At 44.3% G+C, this 26,806-nt stretch overlaps 1 protein-coding gene across 2 annotated transcripts in view; it reads right to left on the bottom strand.

Moving 5' to 3' along the window:
• Positions 1-26,806, bottom strand: part of golgb1 (golgin B1) — a 37,831-nt gene that overhangs the window by 3,414 nt on the left and 7,611 nt on the right. The window contains exons 3-19 of one of the 2 annotated variants that reach the window (XM_049566479.1): positions 21,365-21,556; positions 19,978-20,091; positions 19,641-19,808; positions 19,423-19,545; positions 19,051-19,164; positions 18,124-18,826; positions 17,955-18,031; positions 16,018-16,078; positions 8,543-13,595; positions 8,043-8,454; positions 7,726-7,959; positions 4,258-5,094; positions 3,913-4,106; positions 3,651-3,810; positions 3,237-3,337; positions 3,068-3,139; positions 91-178 (exon numbers count right to left, since the gene is read on the bottom strand). In XM_049566479.1, the coding sequence (XP_049422436.1) occupies positions 91-178; positions 3,068-3,139; positions 3,237-3,337; positions 3,651-3,810; positions 3,913-4,106; positions 4,258-5,094; positions 7,726-7,959; positions 8,043-8,454; positions 8,543-13,595; positions 16,018-16,078; positions 17,955-18,031; positions 18,124-18,826; positions 19,051-19,164; positions 19,423-19,545; positions 19,641-19,808; positions 19,978-20,091; positions 21,365-21,556 (8,703 nt within the window). The remainder of the gene's footprint in view (positions 1-90; positions 179-3,067; positions 3,140-3,236; positions 3,338-3,650; positions 3,811-3,912; positions 4,107-4,257; positions 5,095-7,725; positions 7,960-8,042; positions 8,455-8,542; positions 13,596-16,017; positions 16,079-17,954; positions 18,032-18,123; positions 18,827-19,050; positions 19,165-19,422; positions 19,546-19,640; positions 19,809-19,977; positions 20,092-21,364; positions 21,557-26,806) is intronic. The other variant, XM_049566480.1, reaches the window with a different exon arrangement.

Genomic DNA, 26,806 nt, shown 5'->3' with positions numbered 1-26,806 from the left:
GTTACGGGAAAACATTCGAGTCATGTGTCTTCATTATCGCAGTTATTAAGATGACAGATGAGGTGGTACAGGACGTTAGCGCAGCCTTACTCGAGTGACAACTCCTTCTGGCTCGATAAGGACAGCAGTCTCTGAGTGATCCTCGTCGTGTGCGGAGTGCCATTTCGTCTGGCTGTGACTAATAATAATAATAAAAACAGATGTTAGCCATCATATTCTGTTGATTCAACACATTTATCAGGGCTGAAAGATGAATTATTCAGATGCAGAGAAACAACAGGAAACAGAAAGCACCTTTTATCAACTGTTATAGCAGAATACAATCATTAGTCTCAATATTATATAATTAAAAACAATTAATCAAGAAAAAACTAATCTTTTATACACTTTTTAACATTAATTTACGCAAGAAAAATAAAATACAACATGAAAAGCAGCTGTTTGAGTGTGAATACTTTCGGCTATTCTTAGTCTTCTATTATAATTAACTGCATATCTTTAGGTTTTGGACTGTGTTAGAGAAAACAAGCAACTATTTGATGATGACGTACAGATGTCAGATGGCACTGGACATCAATATGATGTCAGAAAGATGCTGGATTCTTAAATTGGGCAGACTTTAAATTTTGGTTGGAATGAAAATTAGATTGATGGTATTTTAAATGTCTAATGACATTAGAATTTCACGTTGTGTGGACGTTAACATCATGATGTTTCGCAGACGTTGGGTTTAGTTACGACTAAATGTCCATATTCTCTACGTAAAGAGGACGCTGGCATGAGGCATTTGGGGGACGTGGAACACAATTTAAAACCAACAAAGTATCATCGTCATCTGTCGCCAGTATTCTACATCAAATTGATGTTGACATACGAAATCTTGACACTGAATTTTGGTCAACTGACATCGCAACCTAAATTCAACCAAATATCGACATCTAATGACTTCGCAATTCAGGAAATGGGACCATCCAAGTAGCACCTGAATGCAGCGTTAACCCCACAGAGCTTAGTTTTCTGATTCTTTTTTTGCTGATTCTTTTTTTTTTCCCCAAGAAAAGTCAAACTTTTTGGCTATATACGCCACTGAGCTACTTTCATAGAAATGAATAGGACCCACCTCTAACACTGTATCCAGTTCTCTTTATACATCCATAGGTTAGACTGCAGCAAAACAGTTAAGTAACACAGGCTGAGAAACCAAAACAATAAGCTAAAAGGTGCTAAAAAAGCTTTATAGAACAGGTGATAACTACCTGTGGTTTTGTCACCAGAAGTAACCCCCTCTTCACATTTACTCCACTGTTATAACTGTAGTGCAGGACTTTTTTTGTTTCATTCAAGCCCCTGTCAGATGAGTCCACACGATGCTGACTAGGCCTATCACTCTGCTCCCTGTACTTCTCATCATAGCAGAGTTTTGGTGTTGGATGTCGAAACCGAACTTTCCACGCTGACGTACCAAAGGTGATATATTTAATGTAAACCAGCCAGAGTCAAAGGGACGAGATTAATTTATTTTAAGTTAATATTTGTGTTGTTTTTGCTGCCAAGTTCGAAATAATGACTTAAAAAAAACCTAAGGGAGAGGAGACCATATCAACCGAGCAGCAGCTAGGAGTATGGCGGAGGATATGGCAGAAAATCCAAAGAAAACTTTCTGGAGTGGATGCTCCAGGCAAAAAAAGAAACTCTGTGTTCAGAGGAAGTAAAAGGTAAAGACTTGACGAGAGTGCTCCTGGGGACATAGGTGATGCAGCGAGCTCACCTGCAGGCATATATCATATATTTTGTGATTACTCTTAAAATCATGGGAAAGTTAAATCTGAGATTTACATCTCTAAACATTATACATGTTAGAAAACACTACAGTTAAGATGTTAAACTGATTTTCACCATTTCTGTGTCCAGGATTTTTAGGGTGGAACTCAAAGCCTGCTTGATGATACAGTGGAGCACCTCTTCGCATAAGCCCCGCCCCTACACTATATAAGAACTACAGCTATTGAGTTTTGTTGTTGTTTGAAAAATGAAATAAAAATTACTATCCTGCTGTAGACTGAGAAGAACTAATTTTCAGGAAGGCCAGCATCCTCTAGTTCTAAATTTGATTCTGGCTCTGGTGGCTCAAACATGTTTGGCTGTACGCGTCCGATAAAACTGCTAAACGGAGCATCCACTGTAGTGCTACACTTAAAATAGGCTGCTGCTTTCCCGCAAGTGGGCGTGGCTTCAGCACATTCAGCCAACGTGCCCCCAGTGTCTCAGAGCAGAGAACACTGCCTATCGTTTCAGGATTTTGAAACGTAACTTTATATACTTGGCGACTTTTAAATCATTCGGTTTGGCTGGATGCTTATTAAAGGAGCTATATGTAAGAAATCTAAAGCAAATAGTCGTAAAATCCTCCTAATATGTCACAGAGACTAAGGAATAATGTTCATATAACATACTGATCTCACCGACAACAATAGTACAGCCAGAATATTCGCATTTAAAAAAATATTTTACGGTCCGCAAATTATGTTTATGCCGTCTACCAGTCACACAGTCAGTAGAGTCTCAGCATCAGTTACAGTTATAACTGAGCTACAGCAGCACAGCAAGCAGCATTAGCAGCATCCCAGTACATAGCATTAGCAGCCGGCTCCTCCTCAGCTGTATCCCGGCAGCAGCGTTAGCAGCCGAGAAGCCGGACTTGCTCGAACGGTCTGCTGGAAAACCGAAAATCAAAGACGTGGCGACGCAGCCCTGCCTTGGCAGCCGCCCGTGGGCAAACAAATCAGTCTCCAGCGTGCCGCTGTCCAGCAACCTCGAATCTGTAGGGGAGGGGGGGCGGACACGACTCACGGCAGTATTTTGAATTTGAGTGCAGTAACCGTTTTGGCCACATTCTTATATACAGTGCCTTTAACACATTTTCTGTGTGCACACATTTATTTTTGCTTTACACGGACTTTAACAGCCAGAGTGGGAGACAAACGTTCCACACTGCAGGTTAAATATATAACAATGCGTGTAGCACTATTAATTCCCCTTCTTTTTTATCTTGTATCAGATTTCATACCGTTTGAGTCGATCCTGCACGGCCAGCAGCTGCTCCTCAGCAGACACCCTCTGCTGCATTTCGTCATCCAGCCTGACGCAAAAAAAGTTTAACATTAATTAGTATCCATATTTTTTCATTATACCACTTTTAAAACAGTATTTCTGATCAGATTCTTCCTACACTGTACCTTCTCTGTAGCTCTTTGACCTCAGCTATGTAGGTGCTGCTGTCTACCAGGCTGCTTCGCTCCTGTGGGGCTCCAGGAGCGCTGTCCACCTCCTCTGTACCCTGGAGAAGGCAAAAAGAAAAATCACATTATATGCAACATCCCGGTCCTGTGTCTTGCTAGTTTAGACACAGCATGTGTACGGCCCCTAATTTCCAGGGCTGGTACCTGCGGTTATTCCACAGGCTAGTTAATAACATGTCGGGCAGGAAATCCAAAGTGTGGGATCATTTTTGAGAAGGTCAAGGACGAACCCAAGGTGATATGTAAACTCATCTTCATTGGTCGACTACAGACATGATGTATCATCTGAAACATGGAAGTAGCTACATGCCCATTAGCCCACAGCAACAGTCAAAGTAAAAACATATTTACCTCTCTTTGATAGGCTTCCTGCTGAAGTTTGGGCTTGTGAGTGCGGGCTTCCTCCAGCATGGCGGAGAGTTGCCGCAGTTGTTGGTCCCTCTCTGAGAGCGTGGCGAGGGTCTGCTGCTTCAGCTGCTCTGCCTGAGCCATCCAGTCGACACGCTCCAGTCTAACTCACACAGGACACACACATTCAGATACAATAAAAGCCTTTTTATGCCACTTTGCTTTGTTAAAACAGCAATGATAAAACGCTATCTCTGTGCCTCACCTGAGAGTTTCTATTTCCTGCTTGCCCATTTCCACCACATTCTCCAGCTGCACTACAGCACCCAGCATGTCTTCATTCTTCTTCTTCTCCTCAAACAGCTCCTGGCTGACTTTAATCAGCTCTCCTGCTCCCAGTCGGGCCAGCTCCGACTTCTGCTTTTTCAGCTCAGACGTCTGTGTTTGAAGCTGCTCCAGCTGCACACCAAGAGAAGTGAAAAAAATATGTTGAAATACTGTAGGTGTCAATGAAAACACAACCCTACATTTATATTCTTTGCCAGGAGAGTTGTGAATCTGTGCATTTATGAGTAAAATATTTACAGTGATTGTGAGACGTGTTACTCACCAGTCTCTCCCTGTCATTCTGCAGGGCTTGTAGTGCGTTCTTCAGCCCCCACACTTCTCCAGTGGAGCCTCCCGGGCTGCTGTGTGCTGCGTGGCCACCTGCCCTGCTCATCTCTTCCAGCTTCAGGCTCATTTCTTGGGCTTTGTTCACTGCCTGGTCCCTGCTGTCCTGGAGGGAGGCCATGGCTTTTGAGAACGACTCGTTCTCCGCTCTCAGCTTTGTCGTCATCTCTTTCTCCTCCAGCAGACTCTGTTCGACAGCCAGCAAGTCTCTGGCCAGCTCTGCCACCCTCTCCTGAGCGCTCTCTGACTCTGTCCGCATCACACCTCCCTCCCATTGCAGCTCGGCAAGCTCTTTGCTCTTGCTCTCATGCTCTTGTCTCTCCTTCTGTAAGCTCTCCTCCAAAACCTCCACCTGTTCTCTCGCTGCTTGCAGCTGCTCCCTCAGCTTCTCCACCTCTGCACCAGGGGCATCTATCACCTGTGGTGTTGTCTTAAGGTCAGCAGCCTGGCTAAGAGTCTCCCTTTCCACTCTGACTGCCTCTACTTCTGTCTCTTTGGCGCTGCTAACGCTCTGTAATTGACGTTCCAATTCCTCGCGTTGCTTTTCCAGTGAAGCGATTCGCCCTCGCTGAGCTGCCAGGACCTGTTTGTGTTGGGAGTCCTTCATGCTCAGGACTTGGTTCAGTTCATCGCGGTAGCCGTGAAGCTGAGCAGACAGCTGGGCCTTCTCAGCATACAGGTCGTCTCTCTGGACCAGCAGAGAGCGCAGCTCTTCTTTCAGGCTGTTGTTCTCCCCTGCTGCCTCCTGGATCAGACCGTCCTTCTCCATCATCACCTAGGACACGATACAAATATTATAATGACTAATAAAACAAGCTCCACAGATACATCCCTCAACCTCCCTAACCCTGTGTTCATGCTTAAAGTTAGGGTACCCCGATTCTTGTCGGGACAGAGTGTTTAGGCTAATTTGGGCTAGATGGTCCTCCAAATCAAAGGCACACTCAAAGGAGTGTTATGAAACATGATAGTTGCACAAGCAATGAAACAAAAAAAACAAAAACAAAATGTATTTTATTTGTTCTTAACGATTTTAAAATTTGGATAACCTTCATATTACCTTATGTTGTTTCAGTGTTTCATGTTCCCCTTCTTTCTTACAAACATGACAAACAAACTTAAATGACCACCTCATGTTTGTACGCCTCGGTGAACCAGTAAAGTTGCACTTACAGTTTATATCCCTGTCTGTCCAGACTCATATGGAGCCATGAATCTTCACATAGGATCTGTACAATCAAAACAGTTTCAAGATGGGCACCAAAGATTAGTGTCACTAATTCAGTATCTGACCAAATGTCGCCCCTTCTGTCCTTAAGTTAGGGTGCTGAATAATGGCCAGAGACATGTTTTTGCAGAGTATTATGATGTCACAGTGAAGCTGATCTTTGACTCTTTGGATATAAAATGTCACCACTTTATCATTTTATCCTGTTTGACATTTGTGTGAAACTTTGTCATAATTAACGTATAAATTCTCAAGTTATGGCCAAAAAAGTTGTCTCTGAGGTCACAATTAGGTCTCATCATTCTTGACTCCAAGTGGACGTTTGTGCCAAATTTGAAGAAATTCCCTTAATGTGTTCTTAGATACCGGGTTCACAAGAATGAGATGTACAGAAAAACACAAAAACATGGCACAGAGGCATAAAAACACCAGCAGTACGTTGATGTCTTTGTAGCTAACGAGCTAGCTAGCTAACTCTACATTGTTTTTGCTCATTCACGCCGGACAGTCCCACATTTTGACATACAGGAACCAGGGTGTCTGCGGGGTCTTAAAAAGTATTAAAAGTTGATAAATCAAATGTTGGAAAATTAAGGCTCTTAAAAAGTATTAAAAAGTCTTAATCGCGATTTTATGAAGTATTAAATTTTCTTGGCGTTCAAGCTTTGACAAAAAGTATCCATGAATGTATAATTTATTTTCCTCCTCGCGACTATTACAAACAACGATGTGTAGGTAGGCACACTCGGACTGCCACTCGGGGCCGTGCGCGTACCTGTGCGACATCACGCGACAGCGCACGTTAGGGCTGTCAACGAATATTCTAAATTCGTATTTAAATTCGAATTTGAAAAAAAAAAAATATGGACCTTCGAATGTGAAAATTAATATTCGATTGTGAAGAAAAAAAAAACACCACCGCAGCTGTCCTCTTTGCGAGTGGGCGTTGGCCTGGGCTGCTGCACTGAACGCACTGCATGAAGGGTCAGAGAGGGGGGGCGAGCGAAAGGTCCGTGATCGTTTATAACATAATGTTATAGATAATTGTTTTATGTGTTTTAATGTGTAGGTATATAAATGTTTTCAAAGACGTTGATGTTGAAATAAAAATACCTACAAGTAGTTATGTTTCCTTGCATTAATACATATACAAGTATGTTTCCTTGTATTAGTTTGCCCTCTTGTGGACATAATGCGAAAAAAAAAATAATTTGAATGGTTCAAACCTATGAGTTATTTTTAGAACAAATATTCGAATGTCATTTTTGAGCAATTTTGACAGCCCTAGCACACGTACAGGCACCAAACAGGAGCAAAAGACAATAAAAAATCCTTCTCATCTTATCTGAGTTCTGTTGTATGTTCGTGCTCCATAGATTTAATTGTAAACTACAACTGTTTAGTAAGTTAAAGATGCGTTGCTGCTAACGACAGCTTGAAGTGGCGAAAAGGTCTTAAGGTTTTTTTGGAAGGTCTTAAAAGAGTCTTAAAAAGGTATTGAAATTAACCTCAGGATTCCTGCATATACCCTGAGGAACTTATGTTGACAAACTCAGTGTCCTCATTTAAAACACTCCTCCAAAAAGTCCTTTTTTTGTTTTTACAGTAAATCTGTTGTGTGTCTAGTTTCATCCTTCATTTATCAGTTTTATTATCTATTTATTTATTTTAATTACACTGGTTTATCTGGTCTCTGCTGTTTTTATCTTTATGGTGTATACTATTTTATTTGTCTCATAAAGCACTTTGTAACTGTGCTATACAAATAAAGATTACTATTATTACTATTATTATATTTCCATGTTGCATTCCCACCCTTTGATGTCAAATGATGCCTGAAATTTAACTTCAGTCCAGCAGCAAAGTTACTGAACTTGCTATCGCTCCTCTAACATCAGTGTACATTAGAAGGGTGTCTAGGAGCATGGGTTACTAGCGTTAGCCTATGAAGCTAACTGCTGGTGGCCTGGTAACAAAGCAGTGCTCTTTTTATCTGAACTTAAGTTGTGAACAGATCTCCATCACATAAATGGCAACGTTACTGTGATTATAACATTACTGCATCAGTTGAGTCTGCTACCACTGACGTATCAGGATCTTGAAGGGTTGTCCTGTTTCATAAAAAAATAAAAGTGAGAAATAGTTTGGGCCACTAAGCTTTAGGTTTTTGTGCGTTACCTGCAGGTGTTTCTCCTCCAGCTGTTTGTACATGTTCATGACTCTGTCTCTGTCATCCTGCAACGAGCCCATGGCCTTCATGAAAGAGTCCAGTCTGGCTTTTCTGTTGTTGCTCTCCTCCTCTGCCTTTCGCAGTTTCTCCTCCAGATCCCGCACTTCCCCTCTCCTCTGCTCCAGCTCCTCCTCAGCTTCCTGTGCCCTGCTGTCAGCCTCCTTTCTGGCCTCCTCTGCAGCCTGGGAAACAAAACACACATGAATGGTGACACGTGTGTCAGCCATGAACGATATTTACTATGTAAATGTAAACATTTTAATACCTGAGCAACAGCTTGCTCCTTCTCCCCCAGCATTTCCACCTCTCTCCTTTCCTTCTCATGTAACTCAGTCTGCAGACTCTCTGTCAGGGCCTTAGAGGACCTCAGGTCTGTCTCCAGCTGCTCCACGTTCAGACACAGCCGCCTCTCCTCTGCCTCCCTCTCCCTCAGCTCAGTCCTGGCCTGGTCGACTTCACCCTGCAGCCGACCCACAGCCTCCTCCAGAGCTCTGGCCCTCTGAACGAGACTCTCCACCTCAGTCTTCAAGGCACGGACTTCATTTTGTGCAGACTGCAGCTCGGTTGTAGTTTGCTGAAGCTTGCTCCTCTCCTCCTCCAGGGCAGCTTGGCTCTCTGTGACTTTCTTTTCCTCCTCTGCCAGTTTCAGCTGCCAGTCTTTGTCTGCTTTCTCCAGTCTGAAAGAAATGTTGTCAGTTATGAGTTATAGCTGAACATATGAACATATTAAATCAAATGAAACAAATACAGAGAGAGGGTTTTTACCTGTCCACTGAAAGCTGAAGCTCCTCTTTCAGGGCAGATTCTTTCTGAAGCTGCTCTGCCATTTCCTTGGTCTTTGTTTCAGCCTCCCGCACTTCAGCCTCCTTACCCTGCAGGGCATCCTTGAAGCGAGTCTCCCACTGTTTGGCCTCGTCCAAAACTCTGTCCCGGTCGTCTTGCAGTGAGGACATGCAGCGCGAGAAGGCAGCTAACCTGGCCAGAGACTCATCCAGACGGGCTTGCATCTCCTGGGCGCGTCTCTCGGCTCCTTCTGCGACCTCTCTGGCCTCTAGTGTGGCTTCCTCTTCCTTTTCCCTTTCTCTTTCTACCTCTTCAAGTCTCAGCTCCATCTCTTTTAGCTCAGCTCCAAGCCTGAATCTCACAGAGTCGAGGGTTTGCTCTGCCTCGGCTTTCATCGAGGCCTCTTTCTGCTGGGCGTTCTGTTCAAGGGCTGTTTTCGCAGCTAAAGCTTCACTCGCCTGCTTCTCGGCTTCATTCAGCTGAGATTTACAGCTATCCAACTCTGCTTCAGTCCTCTTCAGGTCATCTATAGTTTTGGAAGTCTCCAGTTGGGATTGCTCCAGTTTGTTTTGGAGCTCATCATGGCTGAGCTGCAGCGCCTTAGCTTCTCTACCCAGCTCGCTGATCCTCTCCTGGTACTTGATGCAGTCCTTCTGCAGCTGACGGACCTCCAGCTGCTTCTCCCTCAACAGCTCCTCCAGCTGACGTGCTCTGCTCTGACTGCCTTCCCTGACCCTCTGAGCAGACCTCAGCTGCTGCTCCAGCTCCCTCTGCTTACCAGACTCTGCTTCGGCTTCGGCTCTTTCTCTCTGAGCTTGCCTCATGTCCTCTTCCAGCCTGGCAGCGCGGTCGCTCTCGCTCTGAGCCTTAGCCTCCAGCTCCGCTCGCTCCCTCTCCAGCCTCTCCATCTCCCGCTGCAACTCAGCGAGGTGCTCCCGGTGGTCTGAGGCCTCTTGCTGGTAGCCGGCGATGCTCCCGTTTAGCTGAGCCAGCTGGTTCATCAGACGCTCCTCCAGGTTGTCCTTCTCAGTTTCAAGGCTTTTGAGCAGCTCTTTGAACTGAGCCTCTCTCTTTGAACCCTCTTCAATCAGGCTCTTTTCGCTCTCTTTGCCCTCTTGGACGCACTTCTCCAGAGCGGCCACGTCGCTCTCCTTCTCTTTACTCTCCTGAAGGTCTCGCTCAAGAGAGGCCAGTTCAGCTTTCAGTCCAGCCTCCAGTTCCTTCCACTGGTCCCTCTCTGCATTAACAGCTGCCTCCATCTCCCTTATCTTAGCCTCTAACATGGCCTGAACACTCTCAGTCATTTCTGCTTTTTCTTTTTCCTCAATAAGTTGTGAAAGTGTTTCTGGTGCATTCACTGCAGCTATCTGATCAGCTGCTGTCTCTTCATCTTGTCTTTCTTTGTCTTCGTTCTGACTCTCAATAGGCTCTGCTTTGGTCATAGTTATGTCTGACTGCTGTGCAGTGACAACCTCTTCTACAACAGCGGCAGCAGCCTGAATCACAGTGTCATCTTTCTCTCCTGTTTGGGCAAGTTGTTCCCTCAACTCTTCAATCTGCTGCCCTAAAGAGTCTCTTTCTGCCACTGTAGCATCCAACTCAGTTTTCAGAGCCCCCAGCTCCTCTTGAAGTCTCTCCACCTCAGCTTTATGAGCCCTGTCCTCTCGTTTTACTACAGTCTTGTCCTGCATCTCTCTGAGTCTCTCATTCTCCTCCTCTAACTCCAGTATTTTCTGCTGCTTCGTTTTAGCAAACTTCCTCATCTTGTCTTTGACTGAATCCACCTCCTTCTGTGCCTCTTCCGCCTGTCTTTCAGCTTCCTGCCTCCCAGCCTCATGCGTCCTCACCCTGGCTGCGAGCTCTTGCCTCTCCTGCCTGGCGGCTTCCAGGACTCGTCTCACTCGCTCTGCCTCGTCGCTCACGTTCTCGTACGACTTGAGCAGAGTCTCGTACTCATCCTTCATGCCTTGGACCTTTTCCTCCCACTCTCTGCAGCTTCTGGTGGCCTCTTCTTTCGCCAGCTCCACTTCTCTCTTACAGGCATCTTTCTCGCTCAGTATGCCCTCCATGGCCAGTTTGAGGCTCTCACAGGATGATCCCAAGCTCTGGTTTTCCAGTAATGTCCGGTCAACCTCATCAATCAGTCTAACTCTTTCCCCTCTCAGCTTCTCCAGCTCATCCTCTGCTGACTCCATTTTCTGCTGCAGTTCGGCCAGAAGCTTCTCAGTTGAAGCAATTTGCTCCTTCTGGCTTTTGTTCTCCTTCAAGGCCTCTTTGCGAGAGATCAGCGCAGCCTGAAGCTTCCGTTGAAGCTGCTGGATCTTTGCCTCACTGTCTTTTTCTTCCTCCTGCTTCAGTGGAACCTCGACCTCTAACCTTTGGGATTTCTCTTGCTCAGCCTTCAGTTCCTCCTGTAAAGATGATATGAGCTGATCCTTCTGAGACACTGTGTCCTGCATTGAGTGTATGAGAGAGTTCTGCTCGCTCAGCTGCTGGCTTAGCTCCATGATTTCGTGATTCTTACTGTCAAGGAACTGCTTGAGGTCGTCCATTTCAGTCTGAAGAGTTGTAACGGAGGACGTAGAGTCCGCAGATGCTGCTTCGGCTGCAGCTGCCATCTCTGCTTTCAGGGTTTCAGCATAAGACTCAGCTTGGTGATACTTTTCTCTGAGATCATTAATCTCCTCTGAGAGTGCATCAATCTGTCTTTCCTTTTCTCTTAGTGTCTGTAGCTCTTTGCCTAGTTCCAGTATTTCAGCCTCCTTCAGGGACAAACTGCTGTGAGTTTCCTGCAGCTGCTTCTCTAGCTCTGTGTTAGCAACCTGCAGAGTCTGAATCTCTACTCTGAGAGCTTTCACAGATTCCTCCACCTGTGCAGAAAAGACGTCGGTCTTCTCTGCAGGATGCTGAACTGGATCGCTGGATTGTGGTCGCGACGAATCTGTCTCAGATGTGGCAAAATCCACCCAGTCCTCCTGGACCCACTCACTCGTTGCTTGCTTTGCCAGACTGTCAACCAGTTGCTTCGTCTCTTGGTGAGGTTCCTTTTCAGCCATTGCCTTTTCTTCCAATTCTCTCAGTTTAGTCAGGAGGACTTCTCGCTCGCCGCTCTGCATCTCAAAACGCTCCAAGAGCTCGCTGTATTCTTCTTTCTGCTGCTTCAGCTGCTCACGGTGGTGCCTGTCTTTCTCTTTCGCTTTGCGGATGGTTTCCTTGCGAGACTCCTGGGCCTCTTGAACTTTCTTTTGAAGGGTTTCGCACTCTGTTTCAAGAGAGGCCACTTGGGTCTGTAACGCAGTCGTTTCATTAGAACTGTCAGGTGCCTGCTGAGAGTTTTCGGCTTCTTCACTTAGCTTTCTATTCAGAGCGAGTGTTTCGGTGAGAACTTGATCCTGCTGGCTAATTTTCAGCTCAAGAGTCCCAACTGCCTCCTCTTTGGACCTTAAAGCTTGTTGGAGTTCACAGAGTTTAGCCTCCATTTCCTGAATCTCGTGTCCTCTGGATTGTTCTACCGCTGGAATGTCAGCAGGAGTTTCTTCCTTTGCTGTTTCGTCGCGCTCTTTCCATTTCTTTGCTTCTACCTCAAATTCAGCAACCTTCTTCATGAGCTCTTTGCGTTGCACAAGTGCAGCCTGCAACTTCTTCTTTGTGGCTGCCAGTTGGGTTTCCAGCACTTTTTTCTCCTTTCGCACACTCGTGAGGTCATCATCTACATGAACAGTGGAGTCCTCAGAACTCACTGTCTCTTTCTCGTCTCGGACTCTCTCCAGCTCCACAATCTGCCCCTTCAGTTTACTGACTTCACTGTCTATCTGGAACTTCTCTTCCTCTGCTTGGAGGAGTTTGGCAGACATACTATCACTGAGCTCCATCACCTCTTGCTCCTTTTGGCTGAGGCGGAGCTGTAGCTCACTGATCTCCGTGTCCTTCTTGGACAGAGTGTCGTTGTTGAGCTCTGATGTCTGAGAGTATTCCAACATGCTGCTTTCCATCTCTTGAAGCCTCCTTTCAAGCTCAGAAGAGAGGAGCTCTCTGTCCTCCAGCTGAGCGCTCAGCATCCTGACCTGCCCCTCCTGCTCAGAGAAAGCTTGGCGAGCTGTTTCCAGATCTGCCTGCAGCGCTTGGATCTTGTCTTCCTTTGTTTTACTTTCAGAGCTTAAAATTTCAATCTGTTCCTCTAGGAGTTGCATTTCAACACTTTGTTTCTCCACACCAGTGCTGCTTTGCTCAGAGAGCTTGTCCAACTCCTCTCTGGCTGACTTAAGTTCCTCTGTAACGCTATGTGCCTGGGACTCAGCCTTTTCTTTCGCAGCAGTAAGGGACTGAGTTTCTTCTTCCAGGCTCTTGATTTTCTCCTGTGACTCTGCAGCTGCGTCTCTGAGCCTCTGAAGCTCAGCCAAAAGCTCACTGTACCTCTTCTGAAGTTCCTCGGCTAAGGCCTGAGCAAAGACCTGGCCGGAGGACATGCTAGCATCTGTGGTGGAAGAGCTCTGCTGAGTTACATGAACTTGTACCGTTTCTCGGATGATGACAGAGGAGGACTCAGCTTGAACTGTGGAGGTTTCTTGCTCCATGCTCGTCGCCTCCCATGACTGCAGCTGCAGCTGGCCAAAGTCCTGCAGCATGGACGGCCACTCCTGGCCTCCATCTTGATTGACAGCTTCCAGGAGCGTCCAGCTGCTGTGAGCCACCTCTGAATCACTACTGGCGACCATCTCGTCTGAGGAGGTCCCTTTGGATTCCTCTGGGGACTCAGACTGGTGTCCAATAAGCTCTGGGCTGCTCTCATTATCAGCAGGAATGGAGAGGACTGAGGTGTCCTCAGCAACTAAGGTGGTCTCCTCTTCTTGTGTATCCTCCATGAGGTCATGCAGGGCTGCAGAGCTGTCATCCTGACCCTGATCTGGAGTCTGATCGTAGCTTGATGATGCAACTTCACTGGAGCTTTGCTCTTTAGCCAGTCTGAGGGACTCTCGCAGGGCAACCAGCTCATTGTCTTTTTCTAAAAGCTGCTGCTCCAGCTCCTGTATGTGTGCTGTGGAAGAAAACAAAAGGAGGAAGTAATTAGAAAAACACTATTTGGCATTTTTTGCTAGAAAATGACTTAAATGGATAATTGATTATCAAACTTGACTTATCATCACTAATTATTTCAGCTCTAAATCATCATCATTTATTTGTTGGTTGTATTTCATATTAATGATCTAATTCTACAAAGCAAGGCTATTAAAAGTTAACTAAAACTAAACTAGAACTTGATGTAAAAAACATTTTAGTTAACTTACATAAAAACAGAAACTAAACTTTCATTTCAATGATTTTTTTATATGTTTAAGTAATATAACATGCTGTGTTTACTTTAAACACAGTTTAAACCCAAATTATGTACTTAAACATTATAATTAATAGATTGAAATGTGCCTTGTGTTTTCTCTTTGCCTCACTGTTGGCCATGCTTGTTGAAAAAGGGGGCGTGGCTCTAGTGCAGCCCACATTAAATGAACACTGTGACTGGTTTATAGACGTCCTATCAAATAAATCTGTGCACTTCGGTAGAGTCAGATGGCACTAATCATTGATCTAGTCATCCTAGAGAAATGACGTCCATTGGAATGCATGGGTAATCTAAACGGGTTGATTGTAACATGATAACTCAAACATTTGACTTACAATTTAAAAAATAAATATACAGAAAATATCTTTAATTTTGGTCCTTGTCAATTTGGTCATATTCGTCAATACAACAAGCATTAGAAGGTACTGGTGCATGTTCACTGAGAGTGAAACGTCTACATGACTTTGATTCAACCGCCTGAACAAAGTGTTGTGTTTGTACTGTATCACCTATTCTGATCTGATAAATCTTGCCCCTGACAAATGCGCACCATATTACAATAAAAAAATAAATAAATAAATAAATAAATCTAATAAAAACTAAACTAAAACTAAATATTTTTTTTTAAAAAAATACAGACCAAACCCACTATGGAAACTAAACTAAAAATAAAAATAAATGATATAAATAATAATAATAATATTAAAAAAATTAAACAAATAACATTAAAAAAAAATTAAAAATACAATAAAAACTTAAATAAAAATATAAACTAATGAAAAATACAAAAACTTTAAAAATTCCAAAGCTAACTCTGCTACAAAATTGTTAGGGTTTTTTTTTAGCTGTAAAATAAATATAGTGTAATTGAAACACTCAATCAAATAAAAAATACCTCAAATTTGTACTTAAGTTTGTACACAAAGTTCCCCTTTGGTCACATTTCAAAGACATGTAAAATTACTATGATCAATATTTTGTTTAACCTGATTTTCCCACATGAAGTTGTTTGTGTCTGTGTTCGTTTTTCTGCCCCCACATAAAAAAGCTAAATCTATCTAGGAATATACAGGTGTTATATGAGTTATAAGAAAACATAAAATAGTATATTTTGTATGCCTTCATACTTGTAGTGTGTACTATTCAGCCTAGTTTGTCTAATTTTCCAAGCTTTAAAAATAAAACTAGCCTACTCTTTGCAACTCAGTTCAACTTCTCATTGTCATCATAATTCAGGATTTCTGTTCTGAACTCTTATAAAGATGCAGGCAGGTTAACATTATAAAGTATGACAAAACAACACTGATCTGGGTGAAACCAGTGTGTTTTTAGGGAGTCCAGTGTATCAAAACGGCTAACATTAACATTAAAGGAAACATCTGAGACACTCAGCCACACATGTTTGAGCCTCAGTCAGACGCAGACTCAGATTAGGAGGCTGTTGTGCACTAAAGTTAGCGACTAGCAGATGAATCAGAAAGGTGATGTTCGCTTGTTAGCTTGTAGGCTAACTGACAATGGCTGACACAGCGCTAGCGGCGGTTGCGAGGGTTTTTTTGGTAGATAGTGGCAGGAAGCTCCAGGCTCCAGTTTACGTCCAAACTGTATACACCATGTTGGGTGTCAAAACTTTAACCATGCTAATGCTAACTTTGCTCACTGTACTGTCTGTCTGCTGTGTGCTTTAGGTTCCAGGTTTCTTCTGGAACCTAAAGCACAAAGTTTCTTCTCTGCAGAAATCACCACCTTCAGAAGTGGAATGTGAAAAAACCTCTCTGGTGACAAACTCTGCACAGACACAAGCCAGTACAGTCAAGGTCAGACATCTTGAGTCGAGGGGATCTTGAGGTAGAGGTCTATATTTTCCGTACATCTCTGCCGCACACTCAGTGATGTCAAGTTACAGCTCCAGTTGTACCCTTACATCTACACACAGTAGCCTTGTGAATAAGAGCTCTATATTTGTTTTGGCACTGCATAAAAAGTAAATAAACGCCTCTGACAAGCAGAGGAAAAATCCTTTGACTGTAGGTGTGAGCGTACTGATGTTAGCCACTATGTTTGATTCTGTTTCCATATAATGTGTGAATGTTATTTTGGGAGTACAAATCCAGTTTTGTACCTTTATTAGCTTCAGATGAATCCTGTGCTGCTGCTTCTGTCAGATCATCCTTTTCAGACATCTGAAACAAAAGAGAATTGGCAGGACTGAAACTTTCTCATCTCAAGATTAAACATTTACTGGGAAAAAATCAAAGGGGCAACACTTTTAAAGCTCTATATGGCCTCCGTGATTGCTCCCAAGTCTCTATCAGTAGCATGTACAGCTGTAGCGTGAGGTGAAGGTCGGATAAGACGGTCAGCTGTAACAGTGGATCAGCGCAGATGGGATTAGGCGCCCTTTCTCACACTGAGTTCAAGCATTGTCTGTCTATGACCCTGCGTCTGTCCCGTCTGAGACCGACGGACATCACCTGGGCCAGACACAAGTCGTGACCCTGGACCCGGTGTCGAGGATGACCCAGTCAGACTGACTGACTCTGCAAACTGTTACAAAAGGAGCAAATATGACACAATTTTCTGACTTTGTAGACGGACTACTTTGACTTCTTATACCTCAGCTTATACTAAGGTTCCATCCCATGTCTTTCATTTCAACACCTTTTTAAACCATAAAAACAGAGACACAGAAAACTTATAGTCAAAGCTTTGCCGAGATGATAAAGCTCGCAAAGTATCACAGATCTTATTTAAGATTTCCTTTTGAAGTTTACATTGTGAGTAACACTTGTTTCTTTGTTTTTAAGACCTCACATTCATGTGATCTGTATCCTGGATATCACATCTGGTGTAAATGCACACACAGCGCACTGTGTCTGGAATGTAATCAAATCAGACAGATCACATTTGGAGGCAGTCAAGCTCGAATTGTGGTCGGATTTCAGCCAGGTGGGAATGCAACCCATACAGCGTGACCACATTCTTAGGAAGAAACCCCACACAGCAACAGCCAGTTGAACTCCACCTCTTCCTGCTTGCTTAAAGGGACAGTCCCACCCCCCAAATTATCATTTGTAAGTCAGTTACTCAACCTGTGTTACACTGAATTTATGGTGTTTCTGTGTCATAAACAACATCAGCTATCATAATCACTCCTGATTTCAGTAAGGTACAATGTTTGAAGCTGGCTGAGTGTTGTTTGATCACTGATAGCACTGTTTTGAAGATGAATGACCGACTTGTCATTTGGAGCTCTGCCTGGATCTTTGCATGGAAAAAACACTATAGAATGGTCATACTTTGAGCAATCTCCTTCAAATTTAAAACAAATGTTCATTGATAGTGTGCTTACAGCCCCATAGTGTCATTTACCTGCTCAGATGAAGCCACAGACAGTTATTCATCCTGAAACACATTTTTTATTTTATTTTAGGCATTTTAGGCATTTTTTTACTGATTTCAGAGACCCATTACTCTGTCTCTGTATCACCTAGAATGTTTCTGACTCTTTCACAAGAAACTTCAGAGAGTTTTCTTTCTGGCAAGACCTCATGCATGCATGTAGTCAGAGCGGTTCAGAAGCTACAGTCATTTTAATTTGGGTATGTCGTTTTAGGCGTTTTTGCTATAAAATGGGGCTGGAGTACAAGAGGATAATATAATTTTGTTTCGTGGAGCCCTATGACTTCAATTTGTCAAGAATTTTCAGAGTTTTTGGATTCTTCACTCACCATGGAGGGATGCGACAAAAACAAAGTTTTCCTCACAAATTCAATGTAGCATGGGTTGAGTAATTGATACACATATTATCACCTGATGGGATGAAGTGTTCCTTTAAACTGCCCATCAAATACTACAACTGGTAGCTAGTCTTCCTTGACAAACTGTGATTTAAAAATGAATTTCCACACTGAGCTCCCATCCCATCACAGGCAGAATTGAGATAACAACAACACATTTTACTACCACACGTAAATGCAAAAGCCTGTGGATAATCCATATCATATGTTACAGATCATATGTTAATGCCAGGTGTGTGAACAGGTTCGCAGCACTGACCGTTACAATCTGATGCTCCAGTTGTTGAATCTTGGCGGTGGTTTCCTCCTGTTCTGTCGTTTTTATGTCCAGTTGTTCTGAAAAACAAGTTCATACAAAAACATTTTGAGACAACTACAAAGGTTCGACATGAGCACACTGAATTTCATAAGCAGATACAGTTTCTCACCCTGAAGGGTCTCCATGGAGTGGGTGAGCTCTGCACAGCGTCCCTCACTCTCACTGCGTTCACGTTTCAGGCTTGTCAGTTGTGACTCAATAGACTGCACAGTGTCCAGGAGCAGGGAGAGGTCAGCAGGGACGGGGGCTTCCTCTGCTGCTTGCACATCCTCCTGAGCCAGAGAACGTAGATGTCTCCAAATTTCACCCAGGATGTCACTCTTCCTCTGGGCATCTTCGTGTTCCTTCTTCAGTAACGCCAGCTCTCGCTCCAGTTTATCAACTTCTGATTTCTCCCTCTCGGAGGCGTCCTGGTGGGCATGGACAGCTGCCTCCCTCATCGATGCGAGTTCACTTTCAAGACGGACTATTTCCGCTCTGTCGCACTCTGAAGCATCACGGCTCGCTTGAACGGCTGCGAGCTCAGCCTCTTTCATCAGAGACAGTTCCCTCTCCAATCTGGCAACTTCCATCCTCTCCTTCTCCAGAGCCTCCCGACTAACATGCTCTGCCTGTCTCAGGGAGGCGAGCTCGCCCTCTTGCCTCGCCGCCTTCGTTCTCTCCGTTTCCAAGTCCGCCAGGCTGGTTCGGAGGGCCGCTACTTCTGCGTCGGCCCTGCTGGCCTGTTCGGCCCACTGCTGCCTGTCCTCCTCCCTCTGCTTGACGGCCTCGGTCAGCTCCTGCTCCATCTGCCGGAACTGTGCAGTCAAGATCTGAGAGACGGAGAAAGAGGATATGAGTGGGTGTGTGTTGTGCGGTTCAGCCAAACAATGCATAACAATGACGTGCTGTCAAGATGTGGGGTGTGTCTGTTTGAACAGTTTTCTTTTCATCAAGCAGGAGCAGCGTTCACAACAGCTGAAGCATCCGTAAATATCTGCCAACATGCAGGGCCAAGTCGCTGCCCAAATGGCATCCAGTGCATCAGGATCTGTACCTGTTTTTGCTGATCTGCACTGCTCACTTCCTGCTGCAGCATTTCCAGGACTTGTGATCGAGAGTTCAAGGCTTCCTCCAGCTCTTCGCAACGTCTCTGCGCTGTGTGCAGGGCCTGGGAGAAAGCACAAATGAGGTGAACGTGAAGTGTGGCCCTCATCTGCTTTTTGACTACTGACCAAACTGAAACATTTCTGTGTTTATCCTCTGTGTTATTTCAGAATAAAGTCACAGTTCATGGACTATGTGTGGCCTGGTCTGAAGGATTTTCTTATCTGAATTAAGGGTCTAACAGTAGAGGGTGTTGTATGTTGTAGAAACTGTAAGGTCCTGTGAGACATATTTGTTATTCCGGGACTCCTGGATGTTGTACCTGCTGAAGCTCGCCGTCACTCTGAGACTGTGTTGTGACCCTCAGCAGCTCCTCCTCATGTTTCTGGATCTGTTCCTGGAAGCGCACGTCCTTCTCACACACCACAGCCTGCAGTTTCTGCAACTGAAAACAAAAACACAACACATCATTCAGTCTCGTGAAAATAAAAACCACTATCTGTTAACGGAGTGGCAAAATCAAAGACGCAGCTCCGTCACCTCTTCAGCATGTGCAGCTTCCTTCTCTTGAAGCAGCCGCTCTGTGGCGTTGAGTCGCTCCTGCAGCTCCCTGCTGTTGGCCTCCTCCTTGCTCAGCTTGTTCTTCAGTTCCTGGAGCTCCTCCTCGACTGCGGCACCGGCTCCTGTGAAAGAGCTGTCTGGACTCTGCTGTAGACAAAACAGATGTTTACATCAGATAAAAACCGAAGTGCTTTAATGTTGGTTTGTGGCGCATCTCAGTCTGTATGAGATCTTTGTTGTAAAAGGCAACTGGAGGAGGATTCGTTATAATCCTACGAGCACACAAACGATCCTGCTTCACTTCACTCAAACTTACTGTCGCTCCTTCTTGTCCTTTCAGCTCAGTGATCTGTTTGTTTAGTGAAGCCATCTTGGCTTTGGCCTGCAGTTTGAGTTTGGTGAAGCGAGCCTCGGCTTCTTCTTTCTCACTCTGTGAATGTGAAGCAAAAAGTGTTGGTGCTCAGTCACAAAAGAGGAGACAAAACATTATAATCTTTTTTTCTTCAGCGTAGCCCCATTTCAGGACTACACACAAGAACACAGTCAAGGGGACTTGGAGTAACTTGTTTACTGAAGTTGAAGTTTACAGTGGCAACGACAGAGGTGGGGAGAAAGAGATGAGGTGGTATTTCGGCCCATTTTTGTTACAATGAGGCTGAGAAAAAAACCCCAAATGCACTGCTTTATTCCACGTCTGGATGTCTTCCTGATCTAGATAATATCCGACCACCAGACCAGACACTTTCTGCAGAGCTGCAATCTTCATCATCCAGCTTGTGTGCTCCATCAGATAACGAAAAGATAAAATCTTGTGTAAAATAAGTTTGACTGAAATAACAGAATTACTGGTTTGGGCTCGACCAGATGGGCTAAAATGTTCATTATAATCTGATGACTGAAAAAGATTAAATGTCAGTTTGCACTGGTAGCGAGATGAGGCAACAAAATCCAACATCTAAAGTCTGCACACAAATACAGTTTATCTTTATGGATTATACTGATACCGAATTAGAAGAGTGGTTCCCAACTGGTGGGTCGCAGTCCATTCTGAATCGACCTTAACTGACTGGTGAAAATGTCAAGTTCGTAAAAAAACGCACTTTATTTTGAAGTACAGTGAATTTCTGGCACAGAGCTTTTATTTTGAAGCACTGTTTCCTGCTGTAGAGTGAGTGACTAACGGACATCTACTTGACAGAGACAGCAAACTAACTGATGACATGTCCAAACACAAGTATGATGCCAAATATACTAAGCTGTGTGGACCTTGAACTAATGACTAAGGAGAAGTCTCGACCCCGTGGTTGGACCAGTTGGGAACCACTGTGTTAGAACACTGTCAACATATGACGCCTTTTATCTTGTGTTTCTAGAGTTGTGTGTTTTTGCGGACGCTTAAGGAATAGTTCATGTGTTATGTTTCTTAAAGGCAGTGTGGCGTAATATTTTCTATCAGAAGCAGGATGGGAAATGATCTCAAAAGGAATCAAGTTGCAGACTTATAGAAAGTGACCCTGCAAGTCTTTGCAAAAACTTTTAGTGTTTGACCGAAAACTCTCGTGTATGAAGACAGAAGAATCCCAGATTTTTAGTCGACTAAAACTTGACTAACGAAACAGGATGGGTTGTCTAAATATGATAAAACAAGGACTTAGATTAAATAAAAGAATAGCTGTCAACATTAACACACGCAGCTTATTTACCTTGTGCTGTGCATCTTTCTTCGACAGCTCAGTGTCCTTTTGGACGAGCTGGGTGTCTTTCTCTCGGATGAGCTCCTTCAGCTGGACCACCAGTTGCTCCATGTGGGCCAGCCTCTCCACGACCTCCTCAGGTGCCCCAGACTCCACTGGAGCCTGGCTCTCTCCGGCGGCGAGCTGAGGCACCAGCATGCCCTGTTTGAGGAAACAGAGAGGGTCAGTTTATGAGTCACGGGTAGTCCGACCGAACCTGTAGAAACAGCTGCATGATGTTCTCTGTGGCTCAGTGATCTAATGAAAGATGCTACTGAGCTGCATTATGGGAAATGAAGGACATTCAAGGCTAATTTTTCTGAACACTACAGTTGTGCATGATCAGCATTTATCACATGTAGGCGACACCTCTGGGTGTATATTACGTAGTTGCTTCTGTAAGTATTGAAGCCTGTGTATCCACCTTATTCCTGAGGGCACTACTGTAAAAAAAGATTATGGGCGCAACTTCCTGTGAGACAGAGGAAGTAGCAGTAAGCTAGTTAGTCCCATAGACTGTCTGTGGTAAGTGTGGTACGTGGCTAACCGCTAACGCTGGTTCTTCTCTAAAATAATTTTCCTTCAGTTTAGCAAATACTGATTTATTTTTTAACAAATATTTAACTAATATTAACTTAGCATTTTCTAAAATGTCTCTGCGGAGCTCTGGTACCTGTTGCACCGTCCGTGTCTGTAATGTGATTGAAAATTCTGGTATTTGGTATTGCTATGATGTATGATGTGTGTTGCTCATTTAACCCCTACTGTGACAGCAGTGAGAGACACCAAGGTCACGAGCCAGGGAGGCTCAGACACCAAGAGTATGAGCCAGGGAGGACAACAAGTGTCCTTGTTAGTCTGAAGATATGTTGTGTTTTAGGAATGTCAAGGCGCCACATATTTTGACTGTTGATGTGCATGTGTTATGGGAACTATAAAGATAGCAGGGCAAGAAGACTTGCTAGGCACTCGCTCACTGACTGACTGTTCATGCGGTTGTATGTTTGAGTGTCTCCATTCATGAATGCTTATTAAACTCAAGAAAGACAGCCGACGTGTGAAGACTTTTTCATTAAATAGTAGTTTTGCCACCACAAAATTGGCGACCACGAAGGGACCTCATCTGTGAGCGGATTCTGGAATTCTGGACTGAAGGTGTGAAGACTGTGCGCACAGCAAGAGCCGAGGCTCTTACACCTCAAACTCCCCCACAAAGGAAGGTTGAGAGGAGGGCCTGATGTCTGGAAAACCGGGATTCCCTTCACCGTTGGGGTCCAATGAACTTGGTGGCTGTCAACACCTCGCTGTCTTTTCTGGTGAGTTTTGAGGACTGCAGGAAAAGTCTTTTCCACCTATTGTGATAGGTTGGCAGACGTGCCAGGCACCGTTTCTGGGAAGCGGAGTGCAGGAAAAGTGGTGAGCTCGGTTTAGGTCAGGGACCTAAAGTAGTGTAGGTTGGGAACCTAACATGACACCTGATTATTTCAGCCGTTAAGGGAGGAAGAAAAGGTGGTGAGAAGCTGTCTGGGTTAAAGGAGAAGTAGAGACACTTGCTATCAAAGTGGAACAGGCGAGTGAGTGAAGCACGTTTTTTTTTCTTCATTTCCTTTTTGTAAGTCATGCGCGTTTTTCGGGTAAAGGTAAAAAAAAAAACAAAAAACAAAAAACTTTAAAGTGATAAGTTTGTGCATTTTTTGAGATTGATTTTTGCTTCCACAAGTTTGACCTACTTCTAATACTAATTAGAAAACTGAGAGTTTGATTACAGTGGGATCTGGACAGAGCAATACCTCAAAAAGGAAAACTGAGCCTGATTATAGTGCTCCTAACGTGAGATTTATGGAGATTAATTATGGAAAGGAGAGCGTGGCTCAGTTAGATCTGTGGGTCAATAAGTGCTGTTTCCCGAGAACAGGCAGCCTGAGTGTTAAACAGCTCGAGGCTTTAGAGGTGAGGTTGACAGACTTAGAAAGATGGGGTGTAGAAGGGAAGTTTGGAGGTAAGGTCAAGTTTCAGGCAGATTGGTCAACTTTTAGTCGTTGGATGAGGGAAGCCAAGCATAGGCAGGGCCCCAAAGGTTTCCTGGTGCAGTGTTCGAAGCTGGATTCGGACCTCGACTCGGCTCCACCCGAACGGCCTCCACCGTTTGTTGAACACCACGAACCGGAGGGAGCAGCTGGCCTCTCTGAATCAGCGCTCCCTACAGAGACATTGTTCTTCGGCTGATGACAAGATTGAAAACGGAGTTCCCTGTTCGTTTGGACTGGGAAAAGTGGTGGCGGTTAAGCAGGATGCAAATGAAACTATCTCTGCCTATCTATACCGCCTGAGACAAGCAGCGATGCAGTATGGTGGACTGACCGAACTTGGGGAAAGTCAGAAGGAGGACACAAAGACAATGACCGTTGTTTCAAGTGCGGCAGAAAGAGACACTGGGCAAGAAACTGCCGTAAAGGGGAAACAACAAGGAAAAATGGGGCAGATGAGTCAGACTGACTATGTGGTGAGAGCACGAGGACGGCCGAATCTGGTGATGACACTGACCTGGAAAACCAACCAACGCTTCAGACACGTGAGAACACTGACACTAACACAAATACAGAAACACACAACACACACATCATGACTGATGCAGAGAGTGAGCTTGTTTCTGACGCGATTCTGCACCTTGAATCTAAACAGAGAGAGAGTGAGCATAGCAGTATGCTGGCTGATTTTTCAGCAAAGGCATATAAAATAAATGTCTAGATATACACTGTCAGTTAAGGGTGTTGAACTCTCTTTCTTGGTGGATTCCGGAGCTGCGGAATTAGTCGTAAGACGTTGTGATTTTCATCCGAAGGTTAACCCTAAACTGAGTGGGAGATCTTAGAAAACAATTGGGATTACAGGAGTAGCAATTGTTGAAAAATACACTGCTCCACTGAATTGTCATGATTCTGAGACAGGGAAATCTTTCAGACACTCATTGTTGTATTCTGACAAATGCCCCATCAATCTGATGGGACAAGAGCTCGTGTAGATTGGGGATTGTTTTGATTTGTGCACTTGACGGCATTTAGGTGAGGAGAGTGAATGAAATTAAGGAAAGTTCTACTTTTTTTCCAAAACGCAGTGGGGGGCAGAGGGACAGTTTGTGTGTGATAGATAGATAGATAGATAGATCTCCCTCCCTCTGTTTTGCTGCAGCTCTCAGACACACACACACACACGCTGACATCACATGCCTGCACTGCTCGGCACACATGGTTCCTATGTCACACACTGACCGTGGTTCTGAGGACATCTGGTGTAGTAAAGGACAGGAAAAGGACAGGTTACAGCTAGATTGGTTGTATTGGAATGACGTTAATTGTGCTGTCTCGGTGAAACTTCCTGATTGATTGCATGAGTTGATTTTGTCACAAAACTCTGATCCACACATCTCACTGGTAAATCCTAGCCGCACAGGGTCTGTGGGTGCAGGAGCTGAACGCCACTCCATGCTGGAAGTCTACAACTGATCCTCATATTGATTTTAATGAGGAAATGAGGGTGCACAGAAAGAAACTAAATTGTGCCATTGAGACTCCCCGTTAAGTCGTGTTTGCAGACAAGACTGGGTTTTGATACTGACATGTGCACGGTTAAATCTGTTGCAGACATCCCAGAGCTACAGCAGGTTCCCGCTTATCTCTGGACTATAAGTAAACATGATGTGCCCTGCGAGGCAAATTGTGATTTGTGATATTGGGCTTTACAAATAAAATTGATTGATTGGTTGATGTTGGTCTGATAAAACAACTGTGAGCCTGTGATAATCACACCTAAATCGGACAACAGACCCTGTCGTAATCAATATCCTCTCAGATGTGAAGCAGTTGAAGGCATCAAACCTGTGTTTGATGATCTGTTGAAAGCGGGCGTGATTGTTCCATGTGCAGACTCTCCTGTGAGAACGCCCATATTTCCTATGTGTAAAATACGACTTGATGGCGAATCTGCAGAGTGGAGATTTGTGCAAAACCTGCAAGCTGTGAACGCTGCTGTGAAGGCCAGGGAGCCTACGGTCCCAAAATCCATATACAATTCTGTCCCAAGTTCCAGCTGATAGCAAATGGTTTTCAGTTGTTAAACTGTCAAATGTTTTTTCTGACTGTTCCAGTACACCAAGAGTCAATTCTGGTTTGCATTTTGATTTGAAATTCTGCTTTGAGAGACAGTTTGGAAACTCTTGTACTGCCTCAAGGAAGTGCTTTGTTGCAGTGTGTTGATGACATTTTGGTTGCGAGTGAAACCAGAGAGGGCTGTGTTAAAGACACCCTCGCCTTGCTGACTCATTTGGCTGAACAGGGCCATAAAGTCAGCCTGTGAAAGCTACAGTTTGTTGCAAAAGAGTTCACATTCCTGGGTCACGTGATCTCTTCCTAATTACGCTGAAATTGAGGCACCATTAGCAGCAATTGCTCATGGGAAAGGCCTGAAAGCATCTGATTGTATCATTTGGACTCCTGACGCAGAGAAATCTTTTGTTTATTTTAAACTTCCTACTCTTGGACTGCCTGACTGTACACAACCATTTACCCAGAATGTTGACGAAAAGGGTGGGTACATGACTTCTGTACTGTTACAAGAACACGGGGGGAAAAGCGACTTGTAGCTTATTTTTCATCTAAACTTGATAGTGTTGTTGCAGTTGACACACATGTCTGTGTAGCTGTGATAAATTCTGCTTGCTCTCCCAAGCCAGATTTGAGAGACACACCGATTGCCAAGGCTGATTTGAATCTTTGTAGATAGATCAGCTTCGAGAGACCCTAGCACTGGTAAAAATGTTTCAGGTTTTGTCGTCACATCACTGCAGGAGACAGTGATCGCACATCCTTTGTCATCCTCACATTCAGCTACAGCGGCTGAATTGGTGGCTCTGACAGAGGCATGTAAACTGGCAGAGGGCAAATCTGTAAATATTTACACAGACAGCAGATATGCTTGGGGTGTGGTTCATGATTTTAGACAAATTTGGAAGATTTCTTAACTTTAATGGGGGAAACTAGACTAAACCCCTGCTTCTACTCCTGCAGTCGTGGCTACGGCTGAGATAACAGACCTGCAGATAAGGGCCTCTCCGGCGGAGAAGGTCATTTAGAAAAAAGCAGGAAATACTGTGGTTGATAAAGTGTGGACAGGCCCCGATGGCCTGCCCTGTCTCCCTCGCTATCTTTTTCATTTCTTTGCTAAAATGGTTGATGCGATACGTAGATACTGGTTCACAAGAGGGTTTTCCAGTTATACCACAGAGTTTTGCAAAAGATGTGTGATCTGTGCTACTATACTTTATAGTATACCTTTTTATACTAATACTTTTGATCACTTGCAAATGGATTTCATTGAACTAACACCAAGCAAAGGGAAAAAAGTTTGTTTTGGTGA

The sequence above is a fragment of the Epinephelus fuscoguttatus genome, linkage group LG22, assembly GCF_011397635.1.
Source record: "Epinephelus fuscoguttatus linkage group LG22, E.fuscoguttatus.final_Chr_v1".
Classification (NCBI taxonomy): domain Eukaryota; kingdom Metazoa; phylum Chordata; class Actinopteri; order Perciformes; family Serranidae; genus Epinephelus; species Epinephelus fuscoguttatus.
This window is presented reverse-complemented; position numbering and strand designations above follow the sequence as displayed.